Source organism: Colobus angolensis, unplaced genomic scaffold (genome assembly GCF_000951035.1).
Source record: "Colobus angolensis palliatus isolate OR3802 unplaced genomic scaffold, Cang.pa_1.0 Scaffold2, whole genome shotgun sequence".
In the NCBI taxonomy this organism is placed as follows: domain Eukaryota; kingdom Metazoa; phylum Chordata; class Mammalia; order Primates; family Cercopithecidae; genus Colobus; species Colobus angolensis.
The window spans coordinates 5,322,041-5,346,478 of record NW_012115154.1 but is presented as its reverse complement, the minus strand read 5'-3'; the positions used below and the strand labels follow the sequence as shown (position 1 = coordinate 5,346,478).

The following is a 24,438-nucleotide window of genomic DNA, read 5'->3' as shown; positions in this document are numbered from 1 at the left end:
AACTCCTGGCCTCAAGTGATACACCTGCCTTGGCCTCCCAGACTGCTGGGATTACAGGCATGAGCCACTGCACCTGGCCTATTTTTATTTACTTTGTATTTTTAGTAGAGACAGGGTTTTGCCATATTGGCCAGGCTGGTCTTGAGCTCCTGGCCTCAAGTGATCCACCTGCCGCGGTCTCCCAAATTGCTGGGATTTCAGCCGTGAGCCACCACACACAGCCCCAGTCTGCATGGTTTCTGTTTGCTATCTTTGCTTGTGTCTCATTACTCTGCTGGCTGCTACCCCTAATTCCCCTAATTCACTTATATAAGAACTAGAATTCCCGCCTCTTGCTTACTTCTTCAGTCCTTGCTCTATGTCTTCTTATTCTATGGTGTCCTTGGGCAATATCAAATCCTCCTACTTACTCAAATATATTTTGACAATGCTTTAATTTCTGTCTCCAGACTAAAGCTCTCTTCCAGATCCATATCTACCAACTACTTCAACCCAGATGTCCTACTGGCACCTTAAATTAAATATATCCAAACAGAACTTTACTACCTTTCTTTAACTTTACTTACTTATTTAAGCCATAATTATTAGTATTAAAAGTAGAGAGAGTAAAAGAATACAAGTAATTAGATTTTCTAAGAATTAAATCACATTTAACATAAGTCAGATGCTTGGACTATTTTCCTTAGTATAGCTCATAGCATACATTACTTAGGGAACTGTTTATGAACCCATATTCTATATGTTGACAACTTATCTCTGGATTGAGGATCAGAAATCTGGGAGATATCCTAGATTTCTCCTTTCATCAAATATTCAATTAATTTGATAAGTCCAATAAGTTTATCTCCTAAAAAAATTAATTTATTTTCTTCTCAGCAACTTTTTTCAAAGTCACAGTTTAAGTCTGTAATGTTTGACCTGTACTATGTCAAGTGGCCCTCTGTCAGCCTGTCTGGCTTTAGCCTCATCAACCACCACTCACTCTGCTTATTGCCTGCTGAGTGTTCTTTCAGAAATTCACATCTAATAGTGGCCTTTCTTCATTCAAAATTCTTCATGGATCCATATTTCTTAAAATATAGCGTCACTAAATTTTTTACATAACCCTTGTATATGACAAGAAAGAAACATAAGCTAAGTCTTTTCTACCTCTATAGTCTATTTCTTATTTCCAATTTTTCTCATGGATGCTCCAGCAATACTTAACTAATTGTTGACTTCTGAAATAGATCACACTTACTCAAATCCACATCTTTTTCTGAAAGTTCTTCCTCTTCTAACTTAATCTGCTAAGTTAGACTAAACTCAGAATTATGCTCCTCTGGAAGCTTTTCTTAAATTCTATGAACATACTTGCGTAATTATTAAATTCCAATTTAAAAGAAAATTTTAATACAGCACTTTTCTAATTTTAGTGCATCTTAATTTCATCAGGAAACAGTATTGAATTTGATCAAATATTTTTACTGTAACTGATTAGATGAGCATGCAATTTTTCTCCATTATTTCAGTATTGTATTAAAGTGGTAAAATACATGGACATTCAATTGTTAAATCAACCTTGCATCCTAGACTAAACATCACTAGTTATGATTTAATAGCTTTAGTTTTGCATTTGTTGGACTTGCTTTAATAATATTTTTTAAAGGTTTTATTGTTTATGTTTATTAGGATATTGGTATACAATTTCTTGTAATGTGTTTTCAGGTTTTGGTATCAGGTCAGGTTCATTCCTACTGAGTTTTTTCTACTCACGTGAATTTCTCAGTTTGTTTTTAAACTTCAGATTATAAGTCTGGATTGGCCTGTTTCTTTATTATTATTATTGTTGTTTTGAGATGGAGTCTCACTTTGTCACTTTGCTGGAGTGCAATTGTGTGATCTCAGCTCACTGCAACCTCTACCTCTTGGGTTCAAGCAATCAAGCAATTCTCCTGCCTCAGCTTCCCGAGTAGCTGGGATTACAGGTGTGCGCTACCATGCCTGGCTAATTTTAGTAGAGATGGGGTGTCACCATGTTGGCTAGGTTGGTTTCAAGCTCCGACTTCAAGTGATCCACCTGCTTTGGCCTCCCAAAGTGCTGGGATTACAGGTGCGAGCCACCCTGCCCAGCCAAGTTAATCCTTGTATTTTGAAAGTTAGTTGTTTGCAAATCCATTTGATAGTATTATGTTTTTTGGATCAATATAAACCTTTCTAATTATAAAATAACCCTCTTTATTTTGTTAATTCTATTTTGAAGTCTAAATTGAGTAATACTGCTATAGCTACACCATCTTTCTTATGATAACTATTTATGTGAAATAACTTCTTCCATCCTTTTAGATTCAACCTTCTAGAAAATATGTATATTTAAAATAGATCTCTTCTAGAAAGCATACAATTGGGTCTTGCTTGTTTATCTAATTTGAAAATCTGGCTTTCTGATTAGTAGTCATTTTTTAAAAAATGAATTTATGGTTAACATTTTAGTTTATATCATGCAACATGTTGTTGCATCTATCTGTCTATCTAGATTTATATTTTTTGGCTGGGAATGGCGGCTTATGCCTGTAATCCAAGCACTTTGGGAGGTTTAGCCAGAAGGATCACTTGAACCCAGGAGTCTGAGACCAGCTTCAGCAGCATAGTGGTACCTTGTCTATATGAAAAATAGAAAAATTAACCAAATATGGTGACATGTGCCTGTAGTCCCAGCTACTTGAGAGGCTGAGGTGGGAGGATTGTTTGAACCTGAGAGGTTAAGGCTGCAGTGAGCCATGATCATGCCACTGCACTCCATCCTGGGTGGCAGACTGAAACCTTGTCTCAAAAAAATTGTTTTTCTTGCTTGAGATAACATTATTTGACTATTCTACAATTTATTCATCAATTTACCTGTTGATAGACATTTTGGCTATTACAAATAAAGCAAGCTGCTATAAACATTTGTGTTTGCCTTAGAGTAGACCTAAATTTTCATTTTTCTTGGGAAAAGTGGCTGGGTTGTATGATAGGTGTATTTTAATATTCTTAAAGGAAAGTCTAAAATGTTCTCAATACTGGTTGCAATGATTTTATAGTCCTACCAGCAAAGTATGAGAGTTAAAGTTCCACATTTTTGCCAACACTTGGTTTGGTCAGTCTGTAAGTTTTGGTTGGTTGAGTGGGCTATATAGTGGTATCATATTGAAGTTTTCCTAACAGTGCTGGGCATCTTTTCATGTCCTCATTTGCCATCTGAGTATCTCCTTTGATAAAGTGTCCAGTTTTTTGCCCGTAATTTTTATTAAGTGTTCTTATGACTACTGAGTTGTAACTATTCTTTATATGTTATAGATAAAATTCATTTGACAGATACATATTTTGTAAACATATAGTTATATAATTTATATATGTGTACTCACCTTGAATCCTGTAACATTACTAAACTCACCTATCAATTCTGGTAGTTTTTTTAGTGATTCCATTGAATTGTAAATAAAATACTATTTCATTAAGGCTCTGATAATTCTAAGTATCAAACTGAGAAAACGGGTACAGCTTTTCAGACACAATCAAACTTTACTGAGTAAATATTTTCTGTGATTTTTTTTTTCTGTTAAAAGCAATAATTGTGAAGCAAGTCCACTATGCACTGGTATACATCCAAGAAGAGGACTCTTAAACACTTCACCAATACCATGCACCAGTATCAGTCAACTTGCATGAGTCTGGTGAAACAAAACACTCACACAAGTGAAGCAAAGCAACTATATTACTCACAGATAGGCAGCAAGGGACAATAGATGCCTGGAATCAATGACAAGCCAGGCCCCCAACCTCATGAAAACTGCCCAAGGCAGTTGAAGTCTTATGTATATGTGCCCCATATCACACTGCGGCTGAGGGTCCCTCAAAACCCATTTCACCCTGGTTTTATATCCAGGGGTAACTGGAATTTCCGAGCTAAAGCATTGCAGCATATCCTTTTCTAAGAGGGTTGGGAACAGAGCCTGGACTGTTCTAATAGTTTCTCTTTATCTCAGGACGCTGCATTCTCAGCACATTCTGCAGTTGCTCTTGAACTACATTAGAGAAAGGAGGAAGATCTGGGTCTCTAGGGTCATCCAGGGACTTGTCTTGCAATAATCGATTCCTTTTCTGGCACAAATTTCATAGTCTGTAACAGATCAATTAACAAATTTAGATTCATCTTCAAAATTCTCACTTCCCGGATGGGCACTTTCATTAGGTGTTTGACCTTTGTAGGAGAGGTTTTTCTCTGAGTTGGGGCTTGATGCTGACCTGAGACATTTCTGCCTCACACACATAACCAAGAGCAGCCATGCAATAGCTATTTGTTACTTCCTCCCAAATACACAATAATGTGGGACACTCTTCATTTGCTTAGTTGTATGGCAGTGAATTTGAAAATCTGCATGCTGTTTTGTTAATTATGTTTTTAATTGAGTCACTTCATCTGAACAAATAAAGCCACCAGTTATTAGAAATGCCATCTGAAGTCAGTAGCTAATAAAGGTATACTGAGTTGTTTCAGAAGTGTACGAAAATGTGGTGGAATCATGACAGAAATACCTTTTAATTTGAAACTGAGATCTATACAATTTTAAATGTGGTTTCTTACTGAGTTAGGCTGAATGATTATGGATTTGTGTTTTAGTCAACGTGGGGCATTTATTTGCAACTTGCCAATACTAGAGAGTCTTGCCTTCAGAACCCAATTCAGTTTGCCAATACAGACAATTTTTTTTTAAAGATTTACTGCCAAAAGTTGAAAAGTGTCCTTTTAATTTCCCACAAGAGATTTTGGCAAGAATATTATCATAAATACTTTGCTTTTAGTTACAGCATTTTTATATCTTGCACAAAGACGTGGTATATAATCTTATTGTCTCAACCCTCTTAATGAGCCTGTAATCTTGTAGGGTTTCTAATATTATATGTAATTCCCATCTGTATCTCCCTCATAACTTGGGATATCATCTTGGGATACTATCTTCATAGGTGGTCTATGAAATAGTTGCTGATACTAATGATAATTCCAGGGCTTTAGCTCATCTGTACTATACTTTCTTCTTTTATTACTAAACTGACCTATATACTTGCATTGTTCTCTTGATTTCTCACCTGAAACTTTGGCTTATTCTATTTCTTCCACTGGAAATGCTTTCCATTCTAGATTTACTTATCAAAGTCTAAACCATCTTAAAAGGCTGCATTATCACCCTCTGTGAGAAGCTGCCTCTGACATTTTTTGGGGGAGATATACATTTCTTCACCTCCCCTCTCTTCCTCAAAGAACCACAAAGGCTACCATTCAATGGAGAACCGAATGTATGTCCCACAGGATGCCAGGCATTTTATATGTTATCTCACTGTACTCTTCAAACAATTTATAAGCGTGCATATTAAAACTCTGCGTTTCCACAGATGAGGATACTGACAGCAAAAGAAATCGACTACTTTGCCTACATATAAGTGATGAAGCCAGTGTGAAAAATTCTGACTTCAAAACCTTTTCTCTTTCCACCATATTAAAATAGGCCTCTAATGCCGTATGATGTTCTGTCATAAATTCTTCATGATTATAATCATACTTGTTAGGCTATGTGTTTGATCTTTGATGACAAGATGAAATCATTTCAGACTTTATAAAGTATAGAATAGTTAACTATAAAATTTCTATTTTTAGATATAATTTCACAAATATTTTTGAGTACCTTAATGTGAGCAAGGCATCTTTCATACTAATAATAGATTTCATATTTACATCAGCATCTGTGAGGCATTTTTCCTATTCTATCTTTTAAGAAAATACTGTTCTGATGAGAACACATGGACACAGGGAGGGGAACATCACACACCAGGGCCTGTCGGGGGGTAGGGGCCTAGGGGAGGGACAACATTAGGAGAAATACCTAATCTAGATGACTGGTTGATGGGTGCAGCAAAGCACCATGGCACATGTATACCTATGTAACAAAACTGTATGTTCTGCACATGCACCCCAGAACTTAAAGTATATAAGAAAAACATTGTTCTATGTCACTATTGTATCTCTTAACTAGATAGACCTTGAGATTGGGTAGACCAGTGGCTTTTAAATGTGTTTTCCTTAGCCGGGCGTGGTGCCTCACGCCTGTAATCCCAGTACTTTGGGAGGCCGAGGTGGGAGGATCACGAGGTCAGGAGACTGAGACCATCCTGGTTAACCTGGTGAAACCCCATTTCTACTAAAAATACAAAAAAATTAGCCAGGCATGGTGGCGGGCGCCTGTAGTCCCAGCTACCCGGGAGGCTGTCAGGAGAATGGCGTGAACCCAGAGGCGGACCTTGCAGTGAGCTGAGATCGTGCTACTGCAGTCCTGGGCGACAGAGCGAGACTCTGCCTCAGAAAAATAAATAAATAAAATAAATAAATAAATTTTCATTTTTTTGACAAATGGAATTTTACAAGGAAGTCAGCGAATAATGAAGGAGGTGCTGCTGTAGGCACAGCTGGGGTAAGGAGGGGGCGCTATTGGGTGTGGCGGGGTGGTCAGGGCACCTTCTCAGGCCCCTCTTAATGCCTTACTGTGGCCCTTGGTGCTTCCTTGTGGAAACACCAGTGCTCTGTTTCCTAATGAAAATAAGAGTCTATTTGTGTGTGTGTGTGTGCATTTCTGAATTTTTGAGGGCTTAGTGCTTACTCTGGACTCCTAATTATAGTACTTTTGTAATAAACAAATAAGTAAAAGTGAACTGAAGTACCTAAAACACCCACAAAACTGATAAAAAATAAAGACAAACCAGGACAATAACCACAGAACTATGCAAAGGCTATCTTGAGGAACTCTTGAATATGGCGGCTGACCCCTTGGTGGTAACTTAGGGTTTTAGTCATGTTCATACAACTCACAGCCTTTTCGTTTCTCCGTGGTCCTTCCTTGTCTCTTCTCCAGACTACTTAATGACTCTGTCTCTATTCCTCTCCCCCTCACGGCTCTCAGAATTAACTCATTTCCACTGTCTTCTTTTGAGGTGCATCCACTGTTCCTTGCTACTGTGTGCTCTAGACTCTACACATTTGTCACTGAATATTTTATAAATGCCACCTCCACACGTTTGCTTTCGTGATCCTTCTACTTGAGTTTTCATGAAATCCGATGGTTTCCTAAGTATTTGGTAGTTCCTCCTGCATTCATTCTCCTTCCTGCCGCCTTGCCCCTTCGACTTCCGCCATGTTGGTAATTTTCCTGTGGCGTCCCCAGCCATGCTGAACTGTGAGTGAGTTAAACCTTTTTCCTTTATAAATTACCCAGTCTCAGGCAGTTCTTTATAGTAGTGTGAAAACAGACGAATACAACATCCAACATTAATTCATGCTAAGGGAAAAGTAAAGCCCGTGAGGGAACAGAGATGTGTAGGTGGGTGTTATTTTAGATACCATAGTCAGTTATTATATTGACTACCAAGGCCATTTTTCTTCTTTATTTTATTCATTTATTTAACAAATATATAAATGAAATCTATGTGTCAACACTGTTCTAAGCCTTACAAATGAAAAACAGAGAGATACTGTTCTCTCCCTTAAAAGATGTATTGATTACTGAAGGAAGATGAATACAAGTGTTTGTGTATACACATACACACTATTATATATACACATACACAAACACAATCACAATCACACATGCATGCACAGAAAATTACATTATTATCCAAAGGCTTTTGATAGAACTTCATCAGCAGACAGTATTCTAAATGTCAGTTATTCTAACAGGACCTCAAATGTCCATGACTTGTGTTGCTGGTAGTTTTTACTTATTGGCTAGTGTATGTGAACCAATCAATCAGCTAGTAAGGAACTATAGTGAACTTTCAGTATCTACCTTTCAGGACAGCTTTGTTATTCTCTACTTCCTTTATGTATTACAATTATAATGTGGGACTTTATTTTTAGTGTAGTTTTTTAAGAGAGAAATAACTCCTTAAAAGAAAGACAATTGCTAGCATTGGTAATCAAAGAAGAGAAATTGAAGAGGTTTAAAGACATGATAGTTACTAAATATAATGGTCTCGATGGCTCATGTCATTTCCTTTTCAGTTTTATATGCCACATTTTATGGAATCAATAATATGCCACATGCACATTCAAGGTTGTGAATGAGGAGGGTCCGTGGAATGGATGTGGCACAATGTATTCCAGAGACAGAGATACTATTATTTTAGTAAAGGCTTTGTTGAGGGTGAAAGCCTTGAGCTAAACCTTGGACAGTGATAAGGATTTGCCAGGAAAGGGGATTGGGAAAGAACTTCTAATCACACAGGATAGCATGAGCAAAAGATCAGATGATTAAAACATTTCTGGCTTTAAAAAATTGTAAGTACTCATTTCTGGCTAAAGATACATAGATTGGGTGCAGGAGGGGGAAAGACAGACTGAAAGGTGCTTCCAGGAAGGAAAGCTTTTAGTGGTTTAGAAGGAAATAAGAAAGACAACAGGAAGATGAATTAGGAAGATAGTACAATAATCTGGTAAAAGGAAGAATTGGATTGCTATTTCTACCCAAGGAACATTCAGTGTTTTGCATGCTGGTATACGGGGATTATACCGTTTATTGACTTTGTAAAATTAAAGAAGAAGGAGCAAGGGGGCTGCAATTGAAGTTAGAAAAGCTTACTGAGAAAAGATATTATGGATCTGCGGTGTGCCAGGAGCTGTGCTGCTTAATTTTCATATGTAATCTCTAATCCCAGAACTTTGTGGGCAAGATATTATACCCAGGTCTATTGCTAAGAAAAATAAGTTTCAGAGAAATTAAATGTATTGCTTCACATTCCCTAGCCGGAGTTGGGATTCTCACTCAGCTCAGACTTGGTCTAAAACTCTTATTTTCTCCCCTATACCACGTTGCAGCAGATAGACATGAAAAGGAGTAGGAGGAAACTAAGCAATTCTATGATTCTCAAAGTCAGTCTCCAGCTCTTTTCAATTATAATAAATCAAAGTGGTAAAGAAATAATACAAACAGCCGAGTCTTCTTTGAACTCATTTGGCTCCCCAAAATAGCCAAACAAACATACCTTTACTATCACAGTTATATTATAAAGAGAAAACCCAGTACATTTCCTTTGAATACTTGTTTTGGTTGCTTTATTTGTTTCTTTCTTATGCCTGTGTGCTTCTGAGTAATTAGAGACGAATTTGAAGTAGAAGACAGTTTTCATGAAACCTGCTCATCCTTGTAAAGATTAATAGGGAGCAGAGGTGATAAGGCTCCATGCTTTTAGTCAAAACGGATTTTCTACTATATTACCAAGTCAGAACACATGGGAAAAGAACACTTTGTGATACCATGTTTAAATTTAAAAAGGGTCATTATTTTTCTTGGGAAATGTAAACATTTCTTAAAACTATGATTTGTTTTTAATTCTGAAATTATATGACATGGGATATTAATACAGATTATGAATTGGTACAATTTCACATTTGATCAGATTGCCTACTTAGTGAGTCAATAAGAGTGAGAAATTGTTTGATGTTGGTCAAAGCTAGGAAGATTATGTGGATGCAGAGCCTGCGGTAGACTGGGGAGAACAATGTTGATCAGAAGAAATGGATGGCTAACTACTGACTTCTAGAAGCTTGTTAAAAGCTTGGGGGCCTTCTAGTCTCAGAACAGAATAATGAGGAAGGAAAAGTGATAATTTGGAGTCCATGATGCAAAATATTTTCAGTAGAGATACCATACCTCACTTGCTCTTTCTGTAGGTATGAAGCCATCCATAACCCCCCTACCTAAATAGTCCTCCTTGGGTCACTCTTTATGATATCATTTTTATTTTCTTTTAACAAATTTACCATAATCAGAAATTACCTTGTTTATGAATCTCTTTACTCGTCTATTTGTTTACATGTTATTTTCTCACTTGCCCACTAAATATAAGCATTGTGTGGTCAGGAATCTTGTCTATGTCGTTCAACTCCTTATTTTTGTTGTCTAGAGTAATGTATGCCACAAAGGATGCAACTCTTACAAATACAAAGTTTTTGAATAATTTAGCAAATGGATACACTATTTGTAATGATCCAAATATCACTTAATATTACCATGAGTCAATGTTTGTAAAGTACTTAAAACAGATCCTTGAATATGGTAAGTACTATAAATAAATTTGTTAACTAAATGAATACTGTAACTTCTTAAACTAAAATAAAATTATTTCTGGTGAGTAAGAAAAGACAAGCATTTGACTGTATGACTAAAATAACCAGGACATTTATTAATAGCTAATACCTTATAAAAGAACTTCTACCTATAAGTTATTTTGTTCACTTTATAGGGAACTTCAGGGAAATTAAATCCTTGGCGTTAACTGAATCCCTGTCTTGAAATTAATTGACAATCAAAAAAGGGAAATGCAAAATAATTGTCCTTCCTTTATACTTCATGACATTCTGTACTTCTTATGAGAGGACAGTGAATTACAATCGGCTATTTACTTGTCACTGATGCTTTATTAGAGTGCAAGCTTCATGAGAACAAGACAAAACATGTGTCTTATCACTTGTCACTGTTGTGTCTTGAGAATACCACCCAGGGGTTGGCATAGGGTAGGTGCCCCCAAAATGTTTAATGAAAAAATGTGTTAATTTGGAGTGGAAAGAGGTGTCAAGATAGTTTTGGAAACTTCCTGAATCTTCACATAAAAATAGATGGAGCAGGCTGGGCCCAGTGGCTCATGCCTGTAATCTTAGCACTTTGGGAGGCAGAGGCAGGCGGATCACAAGGTCAAGAGATCAAGACCTACCCTGGCCAACATGGTGAAATCCTGTCTCTACTAAGAATACAAAGATTAGCTGGGCATGGTGGTGCATGCTTATAATCCCAGCTACTTGGGAGGCTGAGGCAGGAGAACCCAGGAGGCAGAGGTTGCAGTGAACAGAGGTCGTGCCGCTGCACTCCAGCCTGGTGACAGAGCGAGACTCTGTCTGAAAAAAAAAAAAAAAAAAAAAAAAAGATGTAACAGCTTGACAAATAGCAAGATCAAAACCCATGGTCAAGATTTAAAGCAAAAATGAGTACAATTTTTCTCTGACAAACCTGAAAACAAAAGTGGATGGGAGCAAACCACTGGTAACCACAAGACTTGCATGCTATTTGGTGTTTGAACAAAACAAGACAGGGAGAAGCAACAAAACATTAGACAGATCTGACAGGGAGAGAACCCAAAACAGCCCACACAAGTGCACTGCAGATCATGGTGAGCCAATGTGAGAATAAAAGCTGACCCACAAGGACTCCCTTCTGGGACAGGAACCCACTATAAGGATAAACTGCTGTGAACAAAATGAAAATTGATCAAGAGAGCAACAACAGAAACAAAAGAGAAAGAGAAAGATGATAAAAGCAAGAAGAGAACAGAACCTGAAAATCTCAGAAAGATAGATTCCATATTTTCACCATTATATGAAAGAACAGAAGAACAGATTTAGTGAAATTAGAAAAGCTATGTGAACATAAATATGAACAAGAGAAATGTATTGAGGTCAAATCTCACATAAAGTAACTTAAAAGGAGAGAATGAACAGAAAAAGGGGAAGACCATTATTTATATGGGCGATGCAAAAATTTCTGAATATGCTCAAGAAACAGAACAACAAAATTCTTTGTAACCTACTGTTTCAAAATGAAATAGAAAACACTAAGAAAACGATATAAAATGTAAAAGAGCATCACAAATCATAATCAGAAAAACTCAGCAATGAGGTGACAAAACTAGGAAATAATAAGAATTATAAGAAATCTGTTTTAGAAATGAAGACTAAACTAGAAGGAATACAAGATTGAATACACACAAGTAATACCTTAAGATAAATTGAAGATAAAAAAGCAATTGCTTTTAAATAAAAAATATAAAAAGGATTTGAGATAAAATGACAAATATTGAAAATAGGCAAAGCAAAGATTCTATCACTGTCTGAAAATATTTAACCAAAATGAAAAACACCTAGTTATTTTTCAGGAAAATTTTTGTACTTTAAAGAAAACAATCCTTTGGGCATCTCAGCTAGAATAATACTATATTTATAAGGGAAAGTAAAATAGATTCTGAACAGTCATGGAAACTCTTCTGCAAGGCATGTCATAGAAGCTAGAACTCTTTTTCCCCAAAACCAGCCATAGAACCTAAAGATATTACTCTAACTTCCCTACACCTTTCTGTGTAAAAAGTGGCCGTAAATAAATTATCTGACCTACTTTGTTTGAATGTAAATCATAAGATCTCCATTCCAGAGAGGGCCCTGCCTGACTTGCAGAGAAAGCAAAAGTACACAGAGAGAGAACAAGAAGACTCTAAACAGGGAGGCCTTGCTGGGTTTCCTCATTCAGCCTGTTGTTAGCACTAGATTATACCTTTTGCCTAATCATACTTCTACAAAGCTGTCCATATTTTGTTGAGCCTAGGCATAAAAATAGATAGTTTTTCTCCTGAATCTTTGGGTCTTTGTTCTGAATGCTCCCATGTCACATAAAAATATGATCAAGTAAATTCATACACCATTTCTCCTATTTATTTACCTTTTCTCAGTGATTTTTAGGTAACCTTTGCAGGGCAAAGGGGAAATTTTCCCTTGGCCCCTGTAAGTATGTAATGACTAAAATGTCTGATTACATAGATGTCAAGCAATCATAAAAATGAGAGCCAAAAGGAGATCACCTATGTAAAATCATTTTAACTGCTTTTAAAATTCATAATTGGTAGGTTTAGTATTGATATTATTATCATGAGACTAATGTTTATGTAATGTAAGATAAATGATTAATTTTATGTTTAGTTCTATCATTTCCTTTGTCCTTTTCTCACTCTGCTCACAGAAAATGGCCTGGAAATAAAGATGAACTCATCAAAGCTGAGCATCCCTAGTGCCCGGATTTTGGTCTTAAAATATCATTTATTATAATCAAAATGAACAAAGATTCTTGAAGGATAAACCTGGAAAATCTTGATATACCAGAAAGCATGGAACTTGTAAAAGATTATAAGGCTAGTGTTAAAATAATTAACACAAGACAACTTAATTTAGTGAAGCTTACACAGGCCAAAGATGGGACAATTAGAGCTTCAATAAAGATAAAAAGAATGTGATGGCTTAAAACCTATCAAATATGAATAAATGCATGAATTTATAATAACATTAAAAAAAGAAAAAGTGATTGGCCATATTTTAGTAATAGTAGAGAGCAAATTCATAATCTTGAAAACTAGATAAATAAAAGGAAAGAATCAAGCATTTATCCTATATATCTTTATGAATTTTAAACAGCTTAACAAAATATTAGATGAAGGAAAACATTTCTTTACGGAATTATGTCAAGTATTGTATGAAAATGAAAGACTAGAATGAGAATATCACCATTTTGCAACCCCCATCCGTACTCATTAAGTACCAACGGCTGTTAACATCACAAAAGAGCAAAACCCAAATATTTTGTAGCTCATGGGGAAAGAACGCAATATTATTTACGTTCTTACCAAAGGGATAGCACCTGAGTCTGATTAAACCTCTGCCTCCAGCTACCAATTTGCAGCTGAACAGAGGAATATTGAATTGCACCATGAATTTGCAGTCATCAAAATCTTGACTATGGGATACTAATGATTAAATGGCCTGGGTTTTGTAAAAGTAAAAAGCAAGAAAAAGAAAGTGATGGAGGGTAATCCTGTATAGTAAAAGCAAATTGAAAGATGTATCAGCTTAAAAATAAAATAAAATAAAATTAGGCAAGTCTAGGGAAGCACCCTTGAATAAAACCTTCAAATAATACAAATAAATAATTACTATATGAGTTACTTTTGGAGGGATGGGACTGTCATTGGGATGGGGAACATGTAAAGCCTTCTCACATGACTGGAAAAATCTTGTAATAATTTGCTAAGCTCTTTAGTGGGTTTATGTAGTTTTTCTATAACTTGTGTTTTGTTTTACAATAAAGAGGTCAGAAAATTACTATTTCACGAGAGTTTACACAACTGAATCACACAATATCTAGAATGATCTAGCAATGCGAAACAAATAATGCAGAAGCATCACAAATCATTTACTGTCATATGAGGCTGCTCTCAAAACTGATTGTTTCCAGCACTTTGGTAAATTACATATCCCCAGGTATTAACAAAGGACAGAGACAATCTTTTATTATGGCTATTCATTCCTCTGTTTAATGCCATGTTTTGGTGATATTTTCCACTAGCAAAAAATGTAATGTGTAGTACCTATTTTAAAATCTTACGTACTTTAAATAAAAAGTGGGAGGTGTAATAGTTTTATCATATGAAGGGTATAATATGTAGTTGCAAAGTGAAATGTTTTTTCTCATTTCATATAAGTTAAGTTGCATTTGCGTATTTCCTAATTATCAACATTGCAACATTGGACCTCTTGACTTCAGTGAACTCAAAAGGAATACTGGGGATGAAGGTCCTTGAGTTCTTCTTAAGCTTCCAAGAAGCAAAGTCAGATTTAATTTGTGCCCCGATAAGGCTGAACACAACTTTAATTGGTCTCAATTAAATAATGTCTCTCTCTGTCCCTTTTTGTTTGTTTTGTCTTGCTTTTGGATAATACTAGATAAAACAAAGTGTAATGCTTATTTTTTTTTAAATAAAAAAACACTTCTTTGTAGTAAGTAATAAGAGTAAAGGGGTACACTAATTTTATTCAGCAGCTAATACTATTTTTGTTCATATTCTGGTTATCTCTATGTCTATATCTTGTAATCTTCACGACAAGTCTCTCAAGTAATTGTTGCAACCACCCCCATTTTGCAAATGTCAAAACAGTTCAATCTGTTGTGATTTGGTAAGTTGTTGAAGGACACTCTCAAAAAGTAGGTGATATAGCTGAAGTTTGGGCCAAAACTTTTCCCTCCAGATCCTGTATTAATCCCCCAAATAGATTGCTAAAGTACAGTTTCCAGCATCATTTCCGTGTATTTACTTTAGATATTACCATTTGAAAATTCTACATCTCATTAAAATACTAAGGAAGAGGGGAGCTTTCTTTTCCTAATCAGCTATTTATCCAGAAAAGAGATTGAGATTTAATAGATAAACACATTCCCTTAAAGTTGGTTTCTTTAATGTCCTTTAATCATTGAGTTTTAGTTTTCATTGAGATAACTTAACAACAATTTCCAGGCACCAGCACCCAAATATGGTAGTCTTCAACTTAATTGTTAATATGCAATTAAGTCTATTAGGGCAAGTACAAGAATGATGGCAGTAGAAAAAAGGGGGTGAGAAATAAGTAAATTTTTCAAAAGAATGGAGTCAATTTAGTAAGGCTTTATTCTTGCACTATTTTATTTTCCCTAGATTAAAAAAATATGACACGATCCTGATCACTTCCTTAGAATCAATGTTTTTGCCTCTCCTCTCATTTGACACTCAGTCTGTTGGAGAACAGGTAGGGTTAAACTTCATACAGGAAGAGCTTTTGCCCTCATTTGGTGCTAAGGACAAATAAACAATCAACTATGCAAATATCACAAGCAAGGGGAACTGTTATCTACCCATATACTAATTCCTCAAGTATTTACTACAACAGCAAGGCACCAGCAGGCTAGTTGGGTATTGTTTTGGGCATACTTGAATTTTTGGATAAATTTAATCATTGCATTTTTAAACCTCCTTACTCTCTTCTTTTAAATAACCTTTATTGATTTCTCTACCCAGAAAAATCTAAGCTCTCAAAATATAGGCTTAAGTAGAATGACGGGCAAAATAGAAGGAAGGGGAGAAGAGGTTGAGAACGATATTCTCCAATTGAAAGCTGTTGGTGAACACGTATTGTACACAGGTGACCTACTGTACACAGGGACTTGTGTGCATTTTTTCACAGATTTACGTGCTGAAATCCACCATTTACTCAATTCTTAATATTCTTAATTATTCTAAATTAACATCAGAGGCAGATAAAGTGTATTTCCGTTCTACTCTCTCTCCAACTCCCATCCATTACTTATCTTTCCTTCTTTCCAGTCAGCTCATATTTCAGTTATAATGACTTGTTTAGTAGACTATTCTATACTAAAAAATTTATTTGATTTGGAAATTCTGACCTGTGTGTTTTTTTTCCTTGAAATCAGTGAATAGAACTGGATTAAGAGAAATCTTTTTGAAAATAATGATGAAAACAAGAGTTTAACAAAATAAAACTAGAACTGCTGAGGTTAAAACTTGCCAGTGATAGCACCTTGCCATGAATAACTCTGTGTGTGCATGTGTGTGTATATGTGTGTTATTGTATTATTTATGGAAGGTAGAGTCTTTCTATTTCTGCCAAATTATCATATTTCTCCAGTGGGCTCTGAGGTGCTTCTGGCCTCTTTTCCTGCTTGTGGGTATCATAGGACTCTGGAGGAGCATCCCATGGCTTGGGCAGCAAGTTCTCTCAAGAGTTCTGCATTCTCCATGGGAATTTCCAAATTCTCACAGTAATCTAATTCATAACAACCTAAATACTTCTGATATTTGTAAGTAATTGTTGAAAATGCAGGTGAATTTTAACTTGGAAAGAAATGTATTGTAATTTAAAAGTTCTGAACCAGAAAGTTAATTTGCCCTTTTAAAAAATTGAAATGAAAAGTTTTTGCCAAAGTGGCAGAAAGAAGGCTCTCAGGCAGCCTCTGGGGGAAGCTCAAAGACTTCCACTTTGGTTTACTTTACACTTAATAATTTTAAATACATTTGAATACATTATGAAAAGATATAGCAGTACTGATGTGCCAGTGCCCAACTCAAAGAACTCTGAAAAAACTTGCAAACTAGTGAGTCTAGAGTGGCTTCTTTTATCATTCACACCCAACTAAAAGCAGAGGAAAAGCCTCAGAATCAGTAGAAACTTTTCTGTATGACCATTCATGAGGAATTAGGTTGGTGCAAAAGTAACTGTGGTTTTTACCATTGCTTTAAGGGTGAAAACCATGATTACTTTTGCACCAATCTAATATAATAAGAATTTAGCCTCAGGAGGAAGACCAAAGCACCTTATCTTATATTGTAGAAAGTGCTGGAGATGGTGAGTAGCTAAGCTAGGCTTGTGATTCAGGGAAAAAACTAAAGATTCAAAATATTAATTTTAATTGATAAGTGAAGTATGCTTCATCTATACGCTGGAATTCAAAGTCATCAGTTTTAAAAAACACCACTAATTTACATTCCCACCAACAGTGTAAAAGCGTTCTTATTTCTCCACAGTCTTGCCAGCATCTATTGTTTCTTGACTTTTTAATAATTGCCATTCTGATTGGCATGAGATGGAATCTCATTGTGGTTTTGATTTGCAATTCTCTAATGATCAGTGATGTTGAGCTCTTTTTCATGCTTGTTGGCTGCATAAATGTCTTCTTTTGACAAGTATCTGTTCGTATCCGTTGCCCACTTTTTGATGTTTTTTCAAAAATAAATTTGTTTAAGTTCCTTGTAAATTCTGGAAATTACAGAATTTAAGTTCAACCATTGTGGAAGACAGTATGGTGATTCCTCAAGGATCTAGAACCAGAAATACCATTTGATCCAGCCATCCCATTACTGAGTATATACCCAAAGGAATATAAATTATTTTACTATGAAGACACATGCACACGTATGTTTATTGCAGCACTATTTACAATAGCAAAGTCATTGAACCAACCTAAATGCCCATCAATGATAGACTGGATAAAGCAAATTTGGTACATATATACCATGGAATACTAGGCAATGATAACAAGGAATGAGATCATGTCCTTTGCAGAGACATGGGTGAAGCTGGAAGCCATCGTCCACAGCAAACTAACACAGGAACAGGAAACCAAACACCGCATGTTCTCACTCATAACTGGGAGTTGAACATTGAGAAGACATGGACACAGGGAGGGGGACAACACGTACCAGGACCTGTTTAGGGGTGGGGGGTGAGGGGAGGGAGCTTAGAAGACTGGTCAATAGGCGCAGCAAACCACCATGGCACATGTATACCTAGGTAACGAACCTGCATGTTCTGCACATGTATCCCAGAACTTAAAGTAAAATTAAAAATAAATAAATAAATAAAAGTAACACTAAGAAGAGACAGCATATCCAATGCCACAGAAAAGTAGAAAAATTCACTGGCAAGGATATCATCTCATAGATATTTTTGAATGAGAAAAATAAATTAGAGAACAGAATAACCTCAATCCCTTATATACATGAAATGTTTTATTGTTCACACTAAAGAGAATGTTAAAACACGTAAACTAATCTATTATTACTTCTGGAAAAAAAATTATCAGCCTATGACCATAGGTCATTACTACCATTTTTACATGAAGTGTAAAACACTGCTAACACAGCAGATGCAGCTCAGTAACTGCCAGGCAAGTTGCTACAGCCATGATTTGGTATAGCCATTGGGAAGCAGGTTGTCCTGGAGCTTGGACTAGACCTTCTCAAGGGTGTTTCCGCCAAGTGACCATATTGACACTAGGCTGTCACAGGTGGCTTCAAGTTCTAGGAGAGTCTTTCCAATGATATCTTGGGATTTTTGATTCACATCAAATGTGAGCATTTCCTATTATGGGTGAATGTGAAGACTTTACCATATCCTAACATTTGAGGATTTTTAGCACGTGTGAGTTTATAAGTGTGTTTGATATGTGTCACAGGTGTGTTAGCTCTGCTTCTGGGATTTGCTCTTTGGTAGATCAATAAGTAGTGGAATAATGATAAAATGATAGTGATGATTAATGACAATGATTTTAAAAAGGTCAGATTGGTTGTTTTGTATGCATCTAAATAGAATCAGTAAACATATACTTGTATAGGTAATTCATTCATCATGTCTACTCAGATTGGTCTTGTGTACTGTGATGCCATTGCTGTGGTTGTTTCTAAGATTGTCAGAAATTTTGAAGATGGCTATAGTTGTCGATATTACCAAGTGATGCTATCAGCAAGGCTATAGAACTGTGTTCAAATGCATGCCTTCAAAGTTCTTTTGCTTCCATAATTTCTGAGTCATACTTAGCAAATGGTTGTGAAGTCTTATGTGAAGAACTGTTGCATTTTGTCAGTGAATACGTGATTGATTGCAGAAGAGCACTTATTTCAATGGCTGTTGGTGAGAATAGATAAAATTCTACCCAAGATAATTGATATGAATCTTCCTGAAATCTAACATTCCAGAAATGGAAAGTGGAGCCTTTCATCAAGGGGTTCAATGAGTCTTCCTCTCTGACTTAGGTTAATGCCACCTTCTTCTCTTTCTCTGTTTATTCCTAGAATGCAGGCTCAACAGTACCAGCAGCAGCGTCGAAAATTTGCAGCTGCCTTCTTGGCATTCATTTTCATACTGGCAGCTGTGGATACTGCTGAAGCAGGGAAGAAAGAGAAACCAGGTAAACAGTAGGGTTCTGAAGGCAAGATGCTTCATTGATTAATGTCCATCTAGCCTAATTACCTGCTTTTCCTTCCTCTCTTCTACTCTGCCTCTCTCCCTTCCTATTCCTCTATTCCTTCAATCTTCCCTTTTTAAAAATAATTATTTAGAGGAACCTAAGAAATATCCTGTCTCCCATTGCAAGTCCTGGATTGCATGACGACGATGATCATTAATATAATGATCAAATTAGCAGCTACTATGTATAGAACATTGACCAGCAATCAGGTGCTTTATTATGTTACCGCTCTACCTCAAAAAAAAAATGCACTGCAACTTGTTTTTCTCCTTAATTTCAGATTTACAGAGGAGGAAACTGAGGCACAGAAAACCTAAAGCACCTTCTCTATGCCACTCACAAAGTCATGAGAGGCTGTGGAACTGACAGTTTGTTTAAATCTGTGATCCACCATATATGTATGATATCATTCCTTCTACAAGACAGAGAAAGGAACAATAACTTGCACTGAAATGGCTCATTTGACAACTGTTATTTCTTTCTTTCCTTTTTTTTTTTTTTTGAGATGGAGTCTTGCTGTGTCACCAGGCTGGAGTGCAGTGGTGCAATCTCAACTCACTGTATCCTCTATCTCCTGGTTCAAGCAATTCTCTTGCCTCAGCTTCCAAAGTAGCTGGGGCTACAGGCATGCACCACCTTTCCCTTTTTTTTTTTTTTTTTTTTTTTGAGATGGAGTCTTGCTGTGTCACCAGGCTGGAGTGCAGTGGTGCAATCTCAACTCACTGTATCCTCTATCTCCCGGTTCAAGCAATTCTCTTGCCTCAGCTTCCAAAGTAGCTGGGGCTACAGGCATGCACCACCATGCCCAGCTTATTTTTGTATTTTTAGTAGAGTTAGGGTTTCACCATGTTAGCCAGGATGGTCTCGATCTCTTGACCTCATGATCTGCCTGCCTTGACCTCCCAAAATGCTGGGATTACAGGCATGAGCCACTGGGCCCAGCTGACAACTGTTATTTCTGATAGAATATTTTCTCGATTTTTAGGCTTAACTATTTTTGATCATCTCTTCTTTTATAGAAATATTTGCTTCTAAAAGGAGATGCCACTAAATCATTTAGCAAAGTCTCTGGCACATAGTAAGAGGGCGTTAAATTAATACTAGTTTTAGCTCTTTTCTCAGTTTTCTTTCTCTCTTGATCATTCTTTGGTTCAATACTTTGGTTAATATTCATCATATTTCTATTATTCACTGGACAATAAGGATAGAGATAAAAAAAAAAAACACACACACAGATCCTGCAATTAAGGTTCTCAGGAATGAACTTGGTTATATCTGGAAGTTAAGGAGTTTTCTGTATGTTGATTAGGTTTTCTTCCTTTCATTCAGAAAAAAAAGTGAAAAAGTCTGACTGTGGAGAATGGCAGTGGAGTGTGTGTGTGCCCACCAGTGGAGACTGTGGACTGGGCACGCGGGAAGGCACTCGAACTGGAGCCGAGTGCAAGCAAACCATGAAGACCCAGAGATGTAAGATCCCCTGCAACTGGAAGAAGCAATTTGGAGGTAAGCTTCATGCTACTGAGTTAATCTCCTACCCTAAGATAATTCTCAAATTTTTCCACCAAATGTCTTTTTAAGGATGAGTACTTTTTATTTTAAATAACTTTATCTTATCAGACACAAAGTGACCAGATATCTTTCCCAACCCCAGTGTTTCTCAACTTTGACACTGGTCCCATTTCAGGCCAGGCAAGTCTTTGTTGTGGAGGTTGTCTTGTGCATTTTAGGGTATTTAGCAGTATCCCCGGCTTCTACTCACTAGTTTCCAGTAGGATTCCTCACCCACTCCGGATGTGAAAACTAAAAATGTCTCCAAATATCTATGGCCAAATGTCCCCTTGTGGTCAAAATCATCCCTGGTTGGGAACCACTGCCTTTCCAAAGGGACATAAAATATATCCTTGATTCCTCCTAATAATGTTCGTTGATCTATCTTCTCTCTCCTTTCTTCTATTTCTAAGTTCCTTTGATTTTTCCTTTCCCCTTTTCGTATTTATTCTCCTTCTTCTCCATGTCCCTCCCTGTCACTTTCAGGCCTTCTCTCTCATTTGATCCCTCCCCACCCTCCACACAGGTTCACAGATTCACTTATTGAGTCCAGCAGGGCTTCTCACAGCCACTTTTCATAGATCTTTCTCCCACTGACTAGAGTCAGTCTTATGCTGGCCTGATCTATCTATCTGAGACAGGATCTCTCAACACTTTCAACTTTATATCCAATATTGAACCCTCAAATAACCTGTTTCTTCCACAATCCAGACTTTTTGTCTTTCTTAGCCATGGGGGGACATGATTCCTGAAATGTCCTACCTGTGTTCTGGGGAAATGCCCTGTGGTCTATAGACAAGTGAGGAAGGACAATGGATGTATACACGTATGTCTTTTTCTCCCTCTGTAATCTTTGGGGTATTTTTTATTTGAGTGGAGATAGATAAGTTCTATAAAAGTGTGATGGAAAACAGGTACATTTGGTCTTAAATTGTATCTGGGCACCTTAAAAACCCATTTTCAAAAAGTTTAAAAGGTCTATCTTAAAGACTTATATTGAGAATATTAAATAACTCTCAAATTCAACAGTAAACAACAAAACAACAGCAACAAAAACAAAACAACAAAACCAAACAAACCAAACCTAACAGTTCAATAAGAAAGTGGGGAAAAAACATTAACAGACCTTTTGCCAAAGAGGATATATAGGCAACAAATGAACTCCTGAAAATGTATTCAATATCTTTTCCTTATTAAGGAACTAGAAATTGAAACCATAATGAGATATCACTCTACATCTATCAAAGTGGCTAGAATAAAAAATAGTGACAAGACGAAATGCTAGTGAGGGTGCAGGGAAACCAGATCCCTCATATGTTGCCAGTGGAAATTGTAACGTGGTACAGCCACAGTGGAAAAAGAGTATTGCAGTGTTTTACAAAATGAAACATGCATTTACCATGTAACACAGCAGTTTCTTGGTCATTTATCCCAAGGAAATGAAAACTTATGTTTCCACAAAAACCTATACAAGAATTTGTGCGGGAGTTTTCTTTGTAATAACCCAAAACTGGATACAACTCGGATGTCCTTCAACCGATAAATGGTTAAACAAACCAGGGTACATTGGTACTGTAGAGTACTACTCAGCAATAGGAAGAAACAGACTATTGATGCACCCAACTTGGGTGGATCTTCAGGTAATTATGCTAAGTAAAAAAGAAAGCTGATCTCAGAAGTTTACATAGTGTAGAATTCCATTTATGCAACATTTTTCAGTTAGAAAAATGATAGAACTAGAGAACAGATTAGGTGTTGCCAGGGATTAAGGAGGTGGGGAAGGAGGAAGGTGGCTAGGCCATGACTATAAAGAATGACCCAGTGTTGTGTTGGGACTATATATTAGTGGTGTATATTAATGTATATTAATGGTGTATATTGATGGTGATTGCATGCATGTACACATGTGATAGAATTGAACATAACTCAATACACACGCATACACTCTGTATTATTTCTTATAGCTGCACATGGATCTATAATTATTTCAATAAAAAAAGTTACAAACAGAAGTGTGCCTTTATTATCCTGGAAGTACAATAGGATCTTTCAAGGATTTCTGTTTGTTTCTACCCTGCCTTTAGCGGAGTGCAAATACCAGTTCCAGGCCTGGGGAGAATGTGACCTGAACACGGCCCTGAAGACCAGAACTGGAAGTCTGAAGCGAGCCCTGCACAATGCCGAATGCCAGAAGACTGTCACCATCTCCAAGCCCTGTGGCAAACTGACCAAGCCCAAACCTCAAGGTAAGTCCTTGCCATTATACCACAATTTTAATGGATTGATGGACTCAGGCAAGATCTGGAAAATCCACATTTTTCCAGAAGGAAACATTAGGTGAGTTACCTGAAGAAAGTGACTGAAAAAGTCCCCTACACTGAGAATCACAAAAATACTTTTAAGCAGGCAGTCTGTGAGTGCAAATTGAAGTCCTCTGCATAAATGAGGGGATACAGTCTCCTAACCCAAATAAATAACATAGCAAAAGAAGCCAGCTAAGACAGTTGTATGATGACCATATATTTTCCAAACTCTTAATTGGAACTGTATCCTGACAAGAAAAACAAACTCAGAATGTTTATAAAGGGGACAATTTTAACTCAAACTTCTCCCAGATTATCTGAAATATAGTTTTCACAAAATCAGGAAAATTATTTTACATTTTCCCTTTATTCACTGCATAACTTAATGGGTTCTGCACTTCTTTTCAGAGCCTTTATATTTTTTGAGTTCAATTTGATTACCAACTACATTCATCACAGAATTTTTTAATGACAGGGATCTGTATCTCCCAGAAAGTCAGGCTCTGCTCGCTTGCTGGAGAAGGTAAAACCAATCATTATGGCCATGAATTCATACATACAAGGATCCCAACTGAGGGAAATAAACTCTTTTATCATGGATGTTATGGTCTGAATTGTGTTTCCCCAAATTCATATGCTGAAGTTTTAACCCCCAGTACCTCACAATGTCACTGTATTGGAGACAGGGTCCTTAAAGAGGTAATTGAGATGAAATGCAGTCACAAGGGTAGGCCCTAATCCAGTGTGGCTGGTGTCTTTATAAGAAGGGACATTAGGACACAGAAATACATAGAGGGAAGACTGTGTGAAGACAGAGGGAGAAGAATGCCATCTATAAGCCACAGGGAGAACCTTCAGAAGAAATCAGCCCTACAGATGCCTTGATCTTAGGCTTGTAGCTTCCAGAACTGCAAGACAATAAATAAATAAATTTCTGTTTTTTAAGCCACCAACTCTGTGGTACTTTGTTATGGCAGCTATAGCCAATAAAATGGGCCTCAATGAACTCCAAATTCAAATATCTTCTTGGCCTTTACTCATATATTTCAACTCTAAGATGGTCCTGAAAATTCATACTGCCAGAGAAATTGTAAGGAGAGATTCAGAAAAATGACCATGTAAGAAATGCTCATAAT

At 36.6% G+C, this 24,438-nt stretch overlaps 1 protein-coding gene across 3 annotated transcripts in view; it reads left to right on the top strand.

The window, feature by feature from the left end:
• The window catches only part of PTN (pleiotrophin), a 109,351-nt gene that overhangs the window by 63,552 nt on the left and 21,361 nt on the right, over positions 1–24,438 (top strand). For 2 of the 3 annotated variants that reach the window (XM_011941271.1, XM_011941269.1), the window contains exons 2-4: positions 19,276–19,391; positions 20,781–20,954; positions 23,084–23,245. In XM_011941271.1, coding sequence (XP_011796661.1) covers positions 19,277–19,391; positions 20,781–20,954; positions 23,084–23,245 — 451 coding nt within the window. In that variant the 5' untranslated portion in view covers position 19,276. The remainder of the gene's footprint in view (positions 1–19,275; positions 19,392–20,780; positions 20,955–23,083; positions 23,246–24,438) is intronic. The other variant, XM_011941270.1, reaches the window with a different exon arrangement.